The following is a 13,320-nucleotide window of genomic DNA, read 5'->3' on the forward strand; positions in this document are numbered from 1 at the left end:
GTTTTGGAGCTTATAAGTAAGATCCTGTTTTTTTTAAAAAGATCTTATTTTAATAATTTTTTTCTCTAAAATATCCTTATATAATTTCATAAATCCTCATCTTATCCTCCATAAATTTTTATAAGCGTAATATTTTTTTATCTCCGTTGACTTTTCTTCCAACGCTGTGTCATCTTCTCAGCCAATGCCTCTTTCCAATTTTCTCTCCCCGCGTGCAAAAATTTGCCCGAAACCCTCTATTAATAAAAATCTCAAAATCCCTATTAATAGTATTACACCATTTTTGATAATTTTATTAATAAAAAGATCTTATAATACCAAACACATCAATACCTTTAAGTTGATTGTAATAAGTTCACCCAAACACTTTAACAACTTATTTTTAAAATAAGATCTAACAACTTATAAGCTCCTAAAACAACTTATAAGTTGTACGAGCTTATAAGTTATTTTTAATAAGTTTAGCCAAACACCCTCTTAATAGAAAATATACTTATTCTAGTATAAAGTGTCGATTTTAAAAGGAATTATACTCATTTTAGTATATTTTCTATCAAATTGAGCACGATTCTTTTTCCATTTCAATTGAATGAAAAATATACTAGATTTTTTTTAAATGATGTTAAATTTAGAATGAATTATATTAAAAAAAATCGTGCTCAATTTAATATAAAATATATTCGATTCTTCTAACTTTAAGAGTAATTATACTCATTTTAATTTTTTTTATCTAAAAATCTGAAGAATAATTAATTAATAATATTTATATGAAAGGATTAAAGTAAATAAAATTTTACATATAGGAATGAAAATAAAATTGTTTAATTAAAAATTACATACAAAATTAAAATTAGGATTGAAAATTTTTCTATACTTTACCGATAAAATAATGGATTTTGCGTTACATTCTTCGGGGCACCTTTTTTAAAGTCTACTCTTTTTTATGCTTATCCTCCGCCCCCACCGGTCACGTGAGAATCATGTGCCTGCGCGAATCTCGCGTTAAAGCGAGAAGCATCCTATGGTTCCATCACCGCCACCTTTTAACCCTGCGGTGGAGTTAGGCTAACTCCTCTCGTCCTCTCAAACCCTACACTGTCCATGATTTCGACACGCGTTTCTTCTGACGAACTGGATCTTTTCAAAAGAATATCTCCTTCCGGTCGTCGCCCTCGCCGTTTCTTTATAAAAGACAAGCCCTAATGATCCGCAAAAAATCAAAGCCTTGGCATCTGCTTTCCCGAGACGACGATGGCGAATCCTCGCGTTTTCTTCGACATGTCCGTCGGCGGCGCTCCGGTGGGGAGGATCGTGATGGAGCTGTATGCGGACGTCGTGCCGAGGACGGCGGAGAATTTCCGCGCGCTGTGCACCGGTGAGAAAGGGACGGGGCGCGCTGGGAAGCCGCTCCACTTCAAGGGTTCGAGCTTCCACCGGGTGATCCCAGGATTTATGTGCCAGGGCGGCGACTTCACTCGCGGCAACGGCACCGGCGGTGAATCCATCTACGGTGAGAAGTTCGCTGATGAGAACTTCGTGAAGAAGCATACTGGCCCCGGTGTGCTCTCCATGGCGAACGCCGGGAAGAATACCAACGGTTCGCAGTTCTTCATCTGCACCGAGAAGACGGCGTGGCTCGACGGCAAGCATGTAGTCTTCGGTCGCATCGTGGAGGGGATGGACGTGGTCAAGGCGATCGAGGCAGTCGGATCCCAGAGCGGCGCCACCAAGAAGCCCGTTGTCATTTCCGACTGCGGCCAGATTTCTTAGATGAACGTCGTCGTCGTCGTCGTCGTCATCCCCGCAACTAGTAGTAACGTTCGATTTCGTTTTCGTCGTGCTGGTAATGATCCGTAATAAGGTATGGATCACGGCGGTGGCCGGCGATCTCATCCATTTCCGGATCTGTTTTCTTCCGTGTGTCCTCTTCTGTTCCGTGTTTGTTGAATTTTAGAATATCCGTGTGATCCATTGATGATGGGAAAAAACAATCAACTGATAAATTTGCCTTCGTTTGATCTGTGCGTTTCAAGATGTTTGATCGATCGATGGAACCATCTACGATTTGCTAAAAGTAGTAGTATATTTTCCACTTCGAAGCGAAATAGGATGGGTTTACTCGACAAGGGGGCGTGGGCGGTTGAATGGACCTCTTGTCAGAATCTGAGCTCCGTTAGATATTTGTTCTCTTGTCTTTTTTATTTGTTTATTTTGCATCCATTTATTGTGGGGTATTTTACAATCATCTTCTCTATATCTTTTATTCGGGGTATTTTGCATTCACTCAAATTATTGTCCAACGACCTGCCATCCCGTATTTTTATTTGTTTTCTTCAAACGTTGTAAAGTGATAGCCAAAACTGATTAAGTGAAGCAAGAAGAAGACACAAGAACAAGTTGCCTTGACCGGCTGTCGTGGGGCCCAATGTCCAGACCATCGGTGCCTGATTGGTCACAACCAAACCGCGTTCACAAACCCAACAAATCAATATATAATAATATACACATATATTGGAATGAAAGAGAGGATTGGATTACAAGGGGAATTTATAAATGGATTATAATTGATATTTTAGGAAATTGAAGAGTGAGTAAGAAATAAATGAGAAATTGCGATTTCAAATCGACCTTCTGGTTTAGGATCGAAATGAGGGCTAGTAATAATTGCAATATCACGCGTCGATTCAGATGGCAGGCAAAATAGGAATGCTGCGGAGCAAATGTCGCGTTAAAAACCCTGGCAAAGAACGGCAGGCAGAGGAGGAGAAAGAGGAAGAACCAGAGGAAGAATAACGACGACGGGCTTTCTCTCCTCCTATTCCCGCCGTTTCCATCTCCTTGTACGCAAAGAGCAAGAATTCGAACGACATGGGCGCTAAGAGATCCCTTTTCGGTTTATTTTGATCTCTAGAAGTTGCAGAAGAAGAAGAAAAAATCTCGCATTTCTGCATCCCCGATTTCCAGGACGGGAACAAACACGAATTTTGGGGCATTTACTTGAAAAAAGTTCATCCTTTGGTTGATTTTGCAATCCATTTTTTTTTCTCTACAATTGCAGAAGGAGAGCTTCACCATCTGATTGCGCTTCGTCGTCGCCATTATTCAGGAAGGGATTCTAGAATTTAGGGTTGAAAGTTTCTTCTTGTATGTGAAATTATCATCGATCTTCTTTTTCTCTCTTTTTTTTTTTTTATCTCTGGGAGTTGGAGTAGAAGTAGGCGACAAGATGATGGGCGATGGCGGGGTAAAGCAGACACTGGCGAAGCCAATCTTATTGGCGGACCAGGTGACGAAGTGGGCGGACGACGCGCACTCGTTCCGGCAGGAGTGCATGGAACTGAAGGCGAAGACGGAGCGCTTGGCGGGGCTGCTGCGGCAGGCCGCGCGATCAGAACTCTACGAGCGGCCTGCTCGCCGCATCATGAACGACACCGAACAGGTGCTCGACAAGGCGCTTGCCCTCGTCCTCAAGTGTCGCGCCAATGGCTTCGTCCGCCGCATCTTCACCATCATCCCCGCTGCGGCCTTCAAGAAGATGTCCACGCAGCTCGACAACTCCGTCGGCGATGTCTCCTGGCTCATCCGCGTCTCTTCCTCTGCCGCTGGCTCTGACGACGACATCCACCTTGGCCTCCCGCCCATCGCCCAAAACGAGCCCATTCTATTCCTAATCTGGGAGCAGATCGCCACTCTCCTCACCGGCTCTCTGGAATCTCGTGCCGACGCCGCTGCCAGCCTCGTCTCCCTCGCCCGCGACAACGACCGCTACGGCAAGCTTATCATCGAGGAGGACGGCGTCGGCCCTCTCCTCCGTCTCATCAAGGAAGGCCATCTCGAGGGCCAGGAGAGCGCCGCCCACGCCATCGGCCTCCTCGCCCGCGACCCCGACAGCGTTGAAGCGATGGTACTCGCAGGCGTCTGTTCCACCTTCGCCAAAGTCCTCAAGGAGGGACCTATGAAGGTCCAGGCTATGGTCGCTTGGGCCGTGTCGGAGCTTGCAGTCAGCCACCCCAAATGCCAGGACGTCTTCGCGCAGAACAACGTGGTCCGCCTCCTCGTTGGTCACCTGGCCTTTGAGACCGTGCAGGAACACAGCAAATACACCATCCCCTCCAAGGGCATGTCCATCCACTCCGTCGTCATGGCCAATAGCACCACTTCTACTGCGGCCGGGAATGACCCCATTGCAGCCGTTTCCGACACCTCTGACCAAGCCGTCGTCAAGCACCCTGCCGCCTCTCAATCGCAGTGCGCCAACAAAAACGAGATGCATTCCGTCATCCAGTCCACTATAGCATCCAAATCCAACAAGACCCCCACCAATCCCAATACCCATAACCCATCCGCCAGCGGCAACACCAAGAACCACCCTGTCTCCTTGGCCGGCGTCAGCATCAAGGGGCGCGAGTTCGAGGAGCCCGCCACCAAGGCCTACATGAAGGCCATGTCCGCCAAGGCTCTGTGTCAACTCTGCAAGGGCAATCTATCCGTCTGCACAAACATCACTGAATCCAGAGCTATCCTTTGTTTTTCAGTTCTCATTGAGAAAGGCACAGACGAGGTGCAGTACTACTCCGCGATGGCCTTGATGGAGATTGCGCGTGTTGCCGAGCAGCATTCCGAGCTACGGCGGTCCGCCTTCAAGCCAAGTTCCCCTGCAGCCCGTGCAGTGGTCGACCAGATTCTCAGGATCGTGAAGAAAGCAGACGATGACCTCCTTGTGCCCTGCATTGTAGCTTTGGGGTGTCTGTCGAGGACCTTTCGGGCCACTGAGACCAGGATCATAGCTCCATTGGTGAAGTTACTCGACGAAACAGAGGCTGTCGTTGCAAAAGAGGCTGCTATTGCCTTGACTAAATTTGCTTGCTCAGACAACTACCTCCACCTGGATCATTCCAAGGCGATCATCAATGCAGGAGGCACCAAACACCTAGTGCAGCTGGTTTACTTTGGAGAGCATTTGGTTCAGATTTCAGCTTTGATATTGTTGTGCTACATTGCTCTCCATGTGCCCGATAGTGAGGCATTAGCGCAGGCTGAGGTGCTGACAGTGCTTGAGTGGACTTCCAAGCAAGCGTACATGGTTCAGGATCCAACAGTTGATCATTTGTTACCGGAAGCAAAGGTTAGATTGGAGCTTTACCAAGCAAGGGGTAATAACAGAGGATACCATTAACCATTCTTCTCATAGATTGACAGACAGGGTAAAGGGCTGTATGCCCAACTTTGCAACTCTTTCTTTGCTCAAGGTCGATGAATGTACATAATTTGAGGTTACCTGTATATGCATTTTTATGCACAGGGGTTTATCTGTTCCTAATCTAGTATTTAGTTGTTGGAAGATATCTGTTCCTATAATTTTTTAGTGTACCATATAGTCTGCAAATTTTAGAGTCTGAGACAGTGTGTTGGTTTCTTTCAGTTGGAACTTGTGTTAGTTGTGGATCGTATTTGGTAACTCGATGTCTTTAGTCTCTTCAATCTGCATGTTCTTCTCTTTTCATGCTCTTCAGTTTGAAAAATACTCTACTGAATGGTCTTGGTGTGTTGTGAAATATTTGTTTTCTTTCTGTCAGTATAAAGAACTTGAACTGCCTGGCACGTTTTCAAGTTATCAGAAATTAGTGGTTTAATGGTGCAGACCCCCCCTGCTTCTTTTGGACTTGCATTATTTTTGCACCAGCAAGGTTTACAAACCCCCTGCTTCTTTTGGACTTGGGACCAGATGCCCAACTACACCGATTCTATCAGTCGAGCGCACCATGGTTCAACCGGAAAACCCAATAACCGGCAGGCCTTCAGTTTTCTTTCTGTGTGCTAGTTTTGGATACAGAAACCTAATTTCCTCATGGGTAGTGCATTCAACTTTTGTTTATCTGCATGTTGATGTTTCCTACAAAGATATGCATGAACTCAATTCTCCGTTGTCACTCGACTCATCGTTGATATTGAATTTTGTTATGATCAAGGTGATGCTTGACTAGAAACTTTCAATTCTTGCAAACCACATTGTTTTCTCTGGAATTCATCTTTAAGCTTTCTTTCAGCAACTATGGCAGATTAGTGCTTCCAATTGTTGTATTCTGCTATTTTCTGAAAGAATTTTCTATCTGCTTTGCAAACCTTGACGTACTCTGAGTTAGAAATTTTAAGACTGCTGTACAAAAAAAATATGAAATCTCGATTTGTTTATTTTTAGAACTCCTTCTGCATTCTATCCTTCTTGTTCTCTTCTAGGCTGTGGGTGACAGACAAATGCTGATTTCCAATTTTTATTGATTAATATTTTATAGTTAAATTTTATTCTTGTCCTCTTAACAAGTTCTAATTGCCTTTTGATGCTCCTCTTAAGTCTTAATTAACATTGGAAAGGGGTTAATATTTGAGTCAATACATAAATTAAATGATTAATTTTACCATCCTTCCATATTTTATTCAATTTCTGTTACTTAAAATAATGACACAATTTTAATTAGCTATTGATCCAATTTTTCATCCATTCGTTTTTCTTCTTCCTCCAGACCTCCACTCATTTCCCTAGCAATATTAAAATCCAAAAGGTTGCTTAAAAAAGGAGCAAAGCAATAGGAGAAAATTTGCCAAATTCGTTCCTTCAAAAAATTGGTAAAATGTGGGCCCACTTTCTGATTATATTCCAAATTTATACCATGCGTTAAAAAGTGAGACTCTAAGTATTCCTCGCCCCCTGCCTTACTCAAGCATATCTCTACCCAGACATTCCTCCAAGCAACCAAACTAACAATTCTCCTCCCAAGACGTTCCCTGTCAGTCTATCTTTTGCCTCGTCATTTCCTCTCATCCTCATCCAAGCAACCAAACGAACAATTCTCCTCTCCTCTCCTCTCCTCTCAAGTCGTTGCTCCATCGGTCCCCATCCCCACCAACTTCCCATTAATTAGCAGCCATCAAAATGCTAAGAAATTATATTTTTTAAAAGCAAACAAACGGAAATTGGAATCCCTTCCACCACCTCGCAATGCTGATAATTATCTAATGCACCGAACGAATATGCCAGAGTTTAGACGCTGCCTTGTAGTTGTCGCTCTCAGCAAACGCTTTACCCTGCCTGACGGAGCCGGCGGCTTCGAGCCGCCAATAATACCACGGCGCGAAACCGACAAGAAGAGCCAGACGCAAACGGCCACGATCGATTCAATGTTGTCCAGCGCGACTTCTAAAGATATCGCAGTTACAGATCATCATCAGCTAAGCGGCGTTAAGAATCCCAAATTAAAGAAAAGCCAGCGCGGTAACTGCTCGCACGTAAGCCGGGAAGATACCCTTTGGCGCCCTTTGTTCTCCACGTTTCCTCTCTGTCTCCTCTCTCTCTCTCTCTCTCTCTCCACCTTTTGCCACTTTTGCCGTGGACAACTGGGAGGAGCTAACAATGGATTTCTTGGAGGAATTTCTACTTACTGCGCTTATCTCCGTCCTGCTCGCCTTCCTCTTTGGGAGCTTCTCCGCCGACAGGCCAGAGGCGGCATCTGCCGCGGCGGAGGATTTTGGGCCCCGGCCGAGGGCCTTGAATCCGATCCAGGCGGAGGAGATGGAGGGGAAGTCGTCGGTCATTGCCCTTGGTGAATCCAGTTGCACCGATGCCGAGGTCGAGGAGGAAAGATCGGATGCGAATGGATTGGAAAAGGACGGGGTTGTTGTTGGATTTGACCGCAAGAATGAAGAGTTTTTTGACGGGGTAGTCGGGAATGGAAGAATTGAGGATGATTTAGAGGAGCCGGGTGAGGCAAAATCGGCGGAGCAAGTCGCGGAACTGGGCGGCGAACTGGTTGGAAACAAGGAAGAGGCAGGGCATGTTGACGAGGGTAATTGGAAATCGTTGCTTCAAGGGGAGGATGAATGGGAAGGGATCGAGAGAAGCGATACGGAGAAATTATTTCGAACCGCGAGCGAGTTCGTCGGCAGCGATGTAGGTGGAGAGGCAGTGTCGAAACTGAGTAATGAAGTGCAAATGCAGTTGTACGGACTGCATAAGGTTGCGACCGAAGGGCCGTGCAATGAGCCACAACCCCTGGTTTTGATGATGTCTGCTCGCGCCAAATGGTACCGTGGGATACTTGTCGTTACTCTCGCTCTCTCGCTGATTTCTTCGTGTGATACAATTCGTTTTAGTGCCATTGCTGACTGATCTGGAATTTTGTTTTCGATTTGGATCTTATGAGTCCGTTGCGAACTTTGTGGCAAGTAGGCACTAGATGCATTACTCTTGCTGAATTTGTCTATAGCACGAAATGTTGTTTTTTTTCTCCCTTGACACAGATTGTACACGGCTTCGGTAATCAATGTATTAGCGTTAGGCTTTAATCGTATTTTATTTTTGTAATGTTAGAACCAGGAGCTTACCACCACCAACTGTAGGTATAGGAATAAACACTTACACGTCCCTCAGTGATGGCCAGATGGCTAGTATATGGATTGTGGTTACCATGAGATCTGGAGGTCAAGTCCCGACTAGTAGTTAGGTTTCTATTCTCTTTCATGTATTGGTCATCCATGATTTATCTCTTTTCACATTGTCTGTGGACAGATTGTGAGGAAGCGTCTGGGTGAGCGTTATCATCTTTTGCCACCATGCCACCCGGAATAAACACTTACACGTCTCCACGAGATGCCCAAACGGATCAATTCTCGACTGGCGCATGTCTTCGGGAAAAAAAATACCCCTCTCACCTTCTAACCAACTTGACGGTTGACTATAAGCTAATTTTGTGATTTACCTCCTTTTATATAAACTAGGGATGTGCTTGGGATAAGCGTAATCACCTTTTGCTACTAAAGGAATAAGTAGTTACACACCCCCAAGGGTATAACTGAGGTGGTAAGTGGATGAAGATTTACCAGTTGAGGTCGAGGAGTCAAACCTCGGGACTGACGGGGCATAAATTTCTGCATCCTTTATAGCTCACCCCCATCCACTTATCTCCTTAATCACTATGATTTACCTTCTCCATGGTCCTGAGGCGGGCTGGTGGAGGCATGGGGGCGAGTGCATATCACCTTTTGCAGTAAAAGAATAAACGCTTAGAGAGGCAGAGGAGCTGAGCTAGCCACAAGATAGATGTCTTTGGAGGATTAGCTTCCTGAGAATTCCTTCAGTACAAATGAAATTCATCCCTATCCAGAGACCACCTCTTGGAAATCTTCTTTCTGTTTGAGCAGATAGGGGGCATCATCACCATTCACAAATGCACGCACTGTTAGGCTAGTTAATTGTCTTCCTTCTGAAAACTGGGAGCTGCAATTGTTACATCTATGTGAATGCTGATAGGTGGATATCTGGGCATCAAGATTTGTCAAATTTATTTTTTGTTCAAGTGTATTTCTCCATCTTGATCTGAACAGGAACTGTGTTTAGCCAAGAGTTCAAATTGATGATAAAGTAGAAAGAGTTCGTGCTGCAGCATGAAAATTATTCTTTTGGTCATAGTGAATATTTTTGTCATTTGAGCAAATTCTAGTGCTTCGTTGATCCACTGTCAATGTGCTGGGAAGCCACCTTTTTTCCCTCAAGAAAACCACTGTTCTCAATCAGATCTCTGATTCTGCTCTCTATTTCACTGCAAGCATATTTTTGGCATGTTTCATTAATTATGCATTACTGTCTTTAATATTGTATATATCATCATTTTTTGTTTAGCAGAATAACAGGAGATTGAAGTTCAGATATGCCTTATTTTTTAGTTCAGAATTTTATGCATGTGATTAAGTATGCTCTCTATTGTACTAGGCATTCATGGCAGCAACTAGGAAATATGAATCCAGAAGCTGCTATGGAACAGTATATCAACCTTCTTACTGAAAGTATTCCTGAATGGATGGTGGAGACGTCCAAAGTAATTCAGACAAAAACTTTTTTTTATTAACTTTTGAGTTGAGCTAATGTACTATGAGTTCATAATGTAGGTGGAAGACAAAGGTCATGATGCCAATGATCCTCCTGCAGCAGATGTCTTGAAAATAGGTCATGTTGAGTCAAAGTCCTCTCAATCTAAATCCGAAACTGAAATGTAATATCCTTAATCATTGCCCAATAGTCTGTCAGTTGGATTTAGAGATATTTCTTATCAGCTTCTTTGTTTGCACCGTAGCATCAGTTGAATAATGTCATGATTTGCAGTGTAGAAAATTCGTCATCTGCAGCTGTCACTGAAAATCTAGAGGCAGGTTCCCAACTTTTAAAACAAGGTGAGTATGTTCTTGACATTAATTCCTGGAGTATAAATATGATAGATGTTTTTGTAGGTTGAAGATTCAAGTTTTGATAAGGACCTATATAAGTTGTTCATAAGGTCTCAGGTTCAAATTCTGTCTTTCCAATGGTTTTAATAAGGACCTATATGAGTTGTTAATCAGCATGAGAGAAATGTTTCTATAGCTCATTAGATTAATTCTACGTGCACTGAAGAATCTGAAAGTCTAGCCATTAGCTAATGGGATTTAGGTTCCCAACACCTCAACGTAAGTAGCTCATTAGATGAACGGTGGCACTTTCTATGAAGGAAACTAACTATGATGTTAGAAAGGAGTTGAATGCAGGCTGTGTACCTGATTTTAGGTGTAACAAACAGCTTGCTGTATGTTGCCTGTGTTATAGCTTTATACCTGATTTTATATGTAACAATCCAGTTGCTGTATGTTATCTGTCATATCTTTATACCTGATTTTAGGTGTAACAAACAGCTTGCCATATGTTACCTGTGTTATTTTTTGTGATATTATACTGTGCATAAGCATAGACTTAATTTATGTTATAACATATGAAAATCTTGTGTTACTAAATAATACAATGGAACGTTACTTTGCTAGTTGTAAAATCATAAAGCAACATTGTCCGTATGCTTCTGCAAACTATTGCACAGGTTCCTTCTCTCCCATTCCACCCCCCATCATCTTCTATATCTCAACTAATTTGTGAGTTTAGCTATGAAAGAAATGGAATTGCAAAGTGAAAAGATATATTACCATTATTCCTCTTGGATACAACCTGGAATTTGAATAAATGGAGAATTTCTTTTACATATGGGTGAGGATCTAGCTAATGACAAATATATTCACTGGCATCTTGATTTTGCATGTGTTCATCTCATAGTTATATTGTTTTATCATTCATGGCCATATTTTTTAAGACACTCACTGCACCAACCAAATGGAGAGGAATGCATGAATTAGATGTTGTGGAAAATTAACACAATTTTGCAATGAAGTGGGTTAAGATGAGTCCTTTCCATTCAAAAGTGATTTTGGGCCTTTTCCACTTCAAAATTTGCGTATGATTTACATTGTCACGATTGAGCATCAACACTTTTTCTCCATTCATTCACCACTTAGTATAGCAAATGCTACTTTTTTTCTTTTCATTTTTTTTTCTGATTGGTGTATCGTACAGGGTTGGCAAATATGTTGCTTTTCACCCTGATCTCACCTACTAGAGTGGCATTCTGAATTTATTACAAGCTTGGCCGAGCATGTCTCTGAGGAATTAATGCTCGAGTTTCAAATTGGTTCAAATGTATAGTAGCTTGCTGATGGTGCACAGGATTATTATTCGTCATAACTGGTGGATTGTCTTTTAGTGCTTGTTAAGTACTTGAGGTTGTATATATTGTATATATCTAGTAAACATCTACATTTAATGGGGTTGCCAGTGGAACAAGGGCATCTTCCGTAAAGATTGTTCGTTTACAGTGCTCAAACTTTCAATTGTGCTTATCAGAAAAGATTAATGAAGGATGCCTGTTGAAATCTACTCCACTGACTCTTGCTCAACAAATAAGATTCGGCACAATTGTATTTCGAGTAGTTTCTTGACACTAACAAAAGAAAAAGTTCAATGGGGAACTTGAGTTTCTCGAGGAATTGTTCTAGTCACCATGTTTAACTTTTAAAGGAAATGATGGTCTTATAGTGAAAAATGATTTAAAAGCTTTTGGAGACGTCACTTAATCAGAGTTATATTTCACCTAAAAATCCCATTGTTATCAATATTTATACCTCTCTTTTTAGGTGATCAGTCGCATTTTATGGAAATCGGTCACTAAATTAGAAAATACATATGACCTAAATGTGTTTTTCTTTTTTCTACTCTCTTTTTCTCTAAAATGATTATATGTTGACTCCTGGTGTCATAACTATTTGTAGAGAGTTAAATTAAAAAATCGAACATCCTAAATGAGACAATATTTCTACCGGTTTTATTAGAAATTGACCTTTGTCTATTTCTATATATCTATCCCGTAATAACTAATTTAATTATGTCCTAAATGCAACCTAAATATTCCTCCTTGCATTGATAAAAAGGGGCAATTAAGTTAGAAATGAATCTACCTCAATAATGATCAGAAATCTCATATTAAAGCACAATGTTAATCATCGTAATTAAAAAAATATATATATTAATAATTGCTTTGTCTAGTATAAATGAATTACATTTGAATAAATTTTAACTAAAAATCAAGACTAAAAGGGCCCCTAAAAAATAATATTTTAAATTTAAGGATTATTAAACTAACTAGTTAAATTTGAAATTGGCAATTTAAAAATAATTATATATTCTTTTATTAGTAAATGTTTAAGGAACATGAATACACATCTTAGAATCACATTGCATCATCAATTTTTTTTTTATTTCGATCATTATAATTTAAGGAACAATAATTGATGATGCATTTTTTTAAAAAAAAATTTGATTATTAAAATCGTTTTACCACTAGTTTGATAGTCTAATAAAATCAAACCGTCATTGTTCTTATCGAGCCTAGATCTCCTTGTACAAAATATAGATTAGGAGATAAATTATTTATACTTATGGTCATATAGTAATTATGATCTAATCGTAATTAGTTATGATCCTTTTTTTAGATTTATCTTTCTCCCCATGTTATAATTTGAGTTGAAATGGGTGATCAAAAGTCTCTCGAAGGTCGCCCCTACTTAGCATCAAGCTGTCTGATCATTTGCTCATCGTCAGCGGCCTTCAGACGACTTATAATTATCCTTTCTAATCTAAACTATAACTTAAGGGACGATAAATTTAAAAAAATAATCATAATTAATTATGATTAAATCGACTATAATTACACAGGTTCATCTAGTATTCTACTTTGTTGTTGTGCACTAAAGGATGCTCTTATCATACTTTTAATCTAACCGCTAAACGATTATCATTTTTTTTCAAAAAATAGATGTATTTAAGTAACTTTTAATTTGACCAGTGATTAATTTCCGAAGGTAATTTTTATTGTATTTCCACGTGTCTCCATTTTCAATTACACTAAAAATGAGGCG

General features: G+C 41.1%; 3 protein-coding genes across 3 annotated transcripts; all 3 read left to right on the forward strand.

Annotated features, from left to right (window-relative positions):
* The first annotated feature begins 1,202 nt into the window (after positions 1-1,202).
* LOC122012284 (peptidyl-prolyl cis-trans isomerase-like) lies at positions 1,203-2,018 on the forward strand. The gene has a single exon (XM_042568769.1). It carries the CDS (start codon positions 1,252-1,254, stop codon positions 1,768-1,770), a length of 519 nt encoding a protein of 172 aa, XP_042424703.1. The 5' UTR covers positions 1,203-1,251; the 3' UTR covers positions 1,771-2,018.
* A 542-nt stretch (positions 2,019-2,560) lies between these two features.
* On the forward strand, positions 2,561-5,396 carry LOC122012285. The gene has a single exon (XM_042568770.1). It carries the CDS (start codon positions 3,227-3,229, stop codon positions 5,174-5,176), a length of 1,950 nt encoding a protein of 649 aa, XP_042424704.1. The 5' UTR covers positions 2,561-3,226; the 3' UTR covers positions 5,177-5,396.
* Positions 5,397-7,256: 1,860 nt separating this feature from the next.
* Positions 7,257-11,782, forward strand: LOC122012290 (acyl-CoA-binding domain-containing protein 3-like). Its single transcript, XM_042568776.1, has 5 exons — positions 7,257-8,079; positions 9,764-9,869; positions 9,940-10,043; positions 10,154-10,221; positions 11,423-11,782. Exons 1-5 carry the CDS (start codon positions 7,409-7,411, stop codon positions 11,476-11,478), a joined length of 1,005 nt encoding a protein of 334 aa, XP_042424710.1. The 5' UTR covers positions 7,257-7,408; the 3' UTR covers positions 11,479-11,782.
* The last annotated feature ends 1,538 nt before the right edge of the window (positions 11,783-13,320 follow it).

The sequence above is a fragment of the Zingiber officinale genome, chromosome 8A, assembly GCF_018446385.1.
Source record: "Zingiber officinale cultivar Zhangliang chromosome 8A, Zo_v1.1, whole genome shotgun sequence".
Taxonomy (NCBI): Eukaryota; Viridiplantae; Streptophyta; class Magnoliopsida; order Zingiberales; family Zingiberaceae; genus Zingiber; species Zingiber officinale.